We start from the raw sequence: 5629 nt of genomic DNA, 5'->3' as shown, positions 1-5629 counted from the left end.
ATATATATACATACATACATACATACACACACACACCAAACCCCGGTTTTTCAAATGAGAGGCCAGGACGTTACCAATCGAGCCGCGCAAGTGTGTGTGTGTGTGTGTGTGTGTGTGTGTGTGTTTCAAGCGCAAAGAACAACGGGGAGAGACTCATTAATCTACCCCAGGTCCGAAACATAATAAAGAAATACGACAAGGAATAAAGAAAGACAGAAACAAGAACTTCCTCCCTAAGCGATACACAAAGACTGAAGGTAAAAGAAAAAAAAAAAAAAAAAACGACCATTCGCCACACCTCTTCAATAAACGCCAACATTAAAATAATAACGAGAACAGAAAGTAATGACCGTTATTTCGCAGTTCACTTACATCGCTTTCGTGACTGCGGTCTGTCTAACATTACATTAACGATGTTGATGTTGCAGTGATGTTCTGGGAATATGATGTTTTGGTCGCGAGAGTGGTGATCTGTTAGGCTTCCTATCCAAGACAGACGAAGAAGAATAATGGATATTACTCCTACTGCTATTGCTACAACTACTTCAGTAATATATAGTGCTACTACCACTAACTGAATTGAATATAGAACCTAGCTAAGCCAAAGGCCATGCACTGGGACCAATGAGGTCATTCAGCGCTGAAAAGGATATTAACAGTAACAGTTTGAAAGGTGTAAAAGAAGGGAAAGCTCAAAGCAGTTGCACTATGAATCAATCATTAGGAAAGGGTGGAAAAGTAAGATGAAAGAGAGAATATGAAAGGAGGTACAGTAACGAGAACGAAAGGAATTGCAGCTCGGGGCCGAAGGCACGCTGCAAAGTTCCTTAAGCAACGCCTACAGTGCGCTGCATGAGGTGCACTGACGGCACTACCCCTTACGGGTACTAGCACTAATAATAATAATGGTAATGATAAAAATATTTACTGTGTTACCTTGCATGTCTGTACGTCATATAATTAGGTGGAGAAGGAAGGCCAAATATACGAATGAGGGAACAGGATACAAAATAATATAACTGCAAGTACCATTTATGAAATTATGGATGGATTATTATTATTATTATTATTATTATTATTATTATTATTATTATTATTATTTTCAAGACGGAAATAGATGCTTACTGAACGAGCCAGAAGGGAAAGAACTAACTGGACGAGTTGCCTCAGACTGGAATGTCCATATGTTAGAAAAATACAGAACAAAAGAGTATAAAACTTAAATGAATAATTAAAAAATGAGTACGTACACAATTAGTGAATAATACAAATATATAGCAAATGATAAGATAACTCCTTTAAGTGATCACCGAAGGATTTCAGCAATGAACCTTTAATAATTTCAAATGAGTAAATGTCACAGTACTATTGAACTCGAAAGAGAAGGTCATATAAGGTAATTATCGGCATTTCAGACTCCTTTTAATGACAGTATTTACATCTACAGCAATGAATTCAATTATACCCATTAATCAAGACGACTATTGCCGTCGAAATTTTTGTTACGACTTAATGATCGCTAGAGAGAGAACAGGAGAGTGACGATGCAAATCGCTTACAAATACTGGGGAGAGAGAGAGAGAGAGAGAGAGAGAGAGAGAGAGAGAGAGAGAGAGATTCTCATCAGGAAAGGTACAGATGAGAGCAGTCTTCAGAATCTAACAAAGTAAAACTCGTACATCTTCAGTAATGAGGTGACATTTGGTCATGCTTTCCACCCCTCATCTTTTATCAATTCTTCACATTGTATGTCATCAACAACCTTTTCTCTCTCTCTCTCTCTCTCTCTCCTCTCTCTCTCTCTCTCTCTCTCTCTCTCACATACACACAAACGGCCCGACGACTAGAAAAAGAACAATAGAATGAATCCCGAATTATTTTATCCCTCATTCCTGAGAAGTCTGCCAGAAGAGAAAAAGATTAGACCAATTCAAATAAGAAGAGAGTGGATCCGAACAATGTCAATGACTTCATTGGTAACTGCATAAGAGAAAATATGCCCAGATAGCATTTTAAATATATATATATATATATATATATATATATATATATATATATATATATATATATATATATATATATATATATATATATATATATATATATATATATATATATATATATTGTTGCAGTCGGTGTTCTTACCAGGCTTAGGATCATAATCTGGCAGGACAACGCTTGTGGTGAAGGTCCAGAATTTCTCAGGATGCTTTTCTTGCAACGAGACTTCATCTCTGACGGAGGCGTCGATGGGATGCGGCAACGACGAGGACTTGTAGGACTTCTGAGACCTAGAGTCCCCTTCCATGTCCTGCGCATGGAAAAACCGATGGATGTCCGAAATGGACTTCGGGTCCTTCGACTGCTTGCCACCTTTGTTCTTGCCGTTTTCGTCGCCACTGTTTCCAAAGAGCGCCTGGTACGCCCCAGAATAGTTGAGGGCATTACTCCTCCTGAGGGTGCTGAATGTGTCAGAAAGAGTTGGGCGGGAGTTTCTCTTCTTAAGCTGGTGTTCCCTAGGGCCAGAATCTCCTTGGGAGTCGTCGTGGAAGTCGTCGTCATACTGTCTCTTGTACTTCCTGGCAAATGACCTTGTGATGGACTTGCTGAAGGATCGGCTGACAGAGCGTCCTACTCTCTTGCTCAGACTTCTTCTGAGTTGAGACATGGAATCTGTTATGTGAGCCATCGAATCACTGATCTTGGACTGTCCTGCAGATAGGCCTTTACGGCTAACGTCTATGGCAGGACTGCTAACGTGACGCTGTAGGCCTGTTTTCCTTTTTGAACGTCCAGGGACCTCTGGTAATTCATGGTTGCCTTTTGGCTCGTGCTTTTTCCTGGAGTCATCGATATAGTCAGGTGATGTATCGTGACTCTGTGACCAGTCTTCTCTTTCATTTCTGTCTTCTCTGTGACTTCTTTCATCTCGATGGCCTTTGGGTTCTCTGTAATTTCTGTCTTCTCTTTGAGCCTTTTCTTCCCTGACCTTCCTTGCTAGTCTTTCATTCCTTTCATCCTGATTCCTGAAATCCTTCTGACTCCTTTCCTCTATCATATTTCTATTTTGTCTATACTCTCCATCATCTCTGGGAGTTCTAACATCTCTTTCATCTCGGCTGACTTCCAACAACCCACGTGAATTTCTCTGTTCATTCTTCTTGATCTCGGCAAAGCTGCTCAGGCGACTGATATCCTCACTCTTGTCACTTACTTGATCTTCTCCATGATGTTCATTGTGGGTAATGCTTCTAAGTTCTTGTTTTGGCGTTAAAGGCGGCGTACTTTTGTCCTCTATATCGCTAAGTTGCATAAATGCCTGCCGCCGGTGAACCGGTGAAGGTTCATTGCCAAAATTAGATTTCTTGTCACGTTGTGGGCTTTTGTTCCTTTTTGATAATTTGTCTTCAAAGAGAATCTGCAGTGGTGGAAGTACTGGTCCCACATAAGGCCCTATGTTTTCCTTGAACACTGGAGAAGAGCCGGCACTAGCAGGGTTCCCTTTCAAGTGAGAGCTGCTTCCATGAGAGGCTGGTGATACAGGAGTGTTAGGTGATGAAATACGCTCGTCAGATGGTTTTCTATGCAATTTCATAAAAGGGGATCTCTTTGTCGCATCACTCCTTGGGGAACTACCCTCTGACTGTAGCTTTGCTTCCTGATGACTTAAAGGAATTACCTTATTTGGTGAACTCCCTCTTCTGTGTCCTTGAGAAAAGGGAGATATGGCAGGCTCTGGTGTTGATCCTCTTGAGAGACGATCAAAGTACTCCAATTTGCCTTTGAAAGGTAGGGCAGTATCTGAAACTTGGTTACTGGCATTACCAAGGAATGAATACCTGCGTAATGGTTTTTTCTCAAAAGGGGAACTTGCATCAGCATTGGGATATATGTAAGAAAATCCAGGCTGCATAGGAGGCTGAGGTCGCCGAACAGGGCTTGATTCACTCCTTGGGGTATTTTGACCACTCGCAGCCTTCGGCGATTCCGAAATCTGAGGCCACCTTTGAGAGCCGGGGGAGGGAGAATGATTATGAGAGGCACCGGGAGAATGACCAAGATGGCCCTTAACATCTTTTCGACGAGAAGGTGAGGATCTTGGGCTTCTCCCATCATTATTACTTGTGGAAACTCTTTCAGAATGATGATGACGGTTTTTCTTACCTCGTCCTTGAGAGGCTCGGGATCTTTGAGAAATACCAGACCTGGAGTCAGCTACACTGCTGTTCTCAAGGCTGTCCTGGAATTCAGGACTGTTTTGGAACAACTGGTCAAGCCTGTACCGTTCCGCGTAAAGCTGATCGATTTCTTGGTCTGACACCACCATGATGACAAGAAGCTTTGCCTTTTACCCTTCGACATTAATTTCGATAAAAAGGCAACCTTGTCAAGGCATATCCTCAGGCAGCGGTGAAAATGGCTGAGGTCAGGAAGGAAACAGCAGCATTGGACTCATTTTTCTCTATCCCCATCGCAGTTCAACCTAAGTATTAAACAAAAGCATAATCCACTAGTTACCATTCCGAACACACTCATAACACCACTCTTTTCTTTTCCAGACCACAACAACAACACTCACAAGGATTTACGTATTCCCGTTATGTTAAAAAGGGTAAACAGGCAGAGATGATCCTTCAGAGAAATCACCACTAACAACTAACACATGATCCAGAAGTTACACACACATAAACATCCCGAGTTCTCGCCGGATGAAATGCACTGGAAGTCAGGAACTTTCAGTCTGGAACGGCGAGAGAGGGAAGAGCGTCTTGTCGGGTCTACCTGAGCCAGGACTCTGCCTGGAAGGAGGCGAGGGAAGATGGGGCTCTGCACCCCACCGCAGGAGTAGGAAGGGGAGGAGGGGAGGAAAACAGCCCCCTACCGCAACACCCCTTCTCTCTCTCTCCAGAGGTAAGGGACCATCAGCGACCCATGGACTCCCGTCAACCAGGTGACGTCCAACGAGATTGGGAGGGATTCCAGGAAACGCAAGATGTAGTGAAATAGGAATACTGGAGGGATACGAGACGTTGAATCGAAGGAGAGATAAGAATATTTCCCGAGAGAGAGAGAGAGAGAGAGAGAGAGAGAGAGAGAGAGAGAATTTTCTTTACCACCTCAGCTCCAGGAGCACTTGCATAAAGAGTACTCTATTCACAAGAAAAATAAGCCAAAAGAAAGATAAGGAAAGCATTATACTATCTACGAGGTATGAAGAGCCGATGATTAAATACGATGACAAGTTAGAATGGAAAATTTTCTCAACACTGCGAAAACCAAATTCAAACTGCTGATAAAAAGATGGGAAAAGTTGAATACAACATTAAATAAAACATTCCAGGCAACTTTGAATCCACAATTTGCCCTCATAAAAATTCTGTCTGATTTATGAAAAAATGAATAAACAAAAACTGAGAATGAAACAGGCGCTGAACACAGTCTTCGGATAGTTGTTAACTACGTTGTAAAATATCTCTCTCTCTCTCTCTCTCTCTCTCTCTCTCTCTCTCTCTCTCTCTCAAACACACACAATCCATTACCAATATGCTATTTACATATGTATCTATTTGTATCCAAATATTAACACATATAATGAAGAAAATGTCATGCAAAAATATATGGAGGGAAA

The 5629-nt window shown here is 41.8% G+C and overlaps 1 protein-coding gene across 3 annotated transcripts in view; it reads right to left on the bottom strand.

Annotated features, from left to right (window-relative positions):
• The window catches only part of LOC135218340 (serine/arginine repetitive matrix protein 1-like), a 61469-nt gene extending 56692 nt beyond the window's left edge, over window positions 1–4777 (bottom strand). For all 3 annotated transcript variants that reach the window (XR_010315296.1, XM_064254567.1, XM_064254568.1), the window contains exon 1: window positions 2146–4777. Coding sequence is in view for 2 of the 3 variants with exons in the window: in XM_064254567.1 (XP_064110637.1) it covers window positions 2146–4327 (2182 nt within the window). In the remaining variant the exon portion in view is untranslated. The remainder of the gene's footprint in view (window positions 1–2145) is intronic.
• Between the last annotated feature and the right edge of the window lie 852 nt (window positions 4778–5629).

Source organism: Macrobrachium nipponense, chromosome 9 (genome assembly GCF_015104395.2).
Source record: "Macrobrachium nipponense isolate FS-2020 chromosome 9, ASM1510439v2, whole genome shotgun sequence".
NCBI classification, from domain to species: Eukaryota; Metazoa; Arthropoda; class Malacostraca; order Decapoda; family Palaemonidae; genus Macrobrachium; species Macrobrachium nipponense.
Note: the sequence above shows the minus strand (reverse complement) of the source record. Positions and strands in the feature narration are given on the sequence as shown.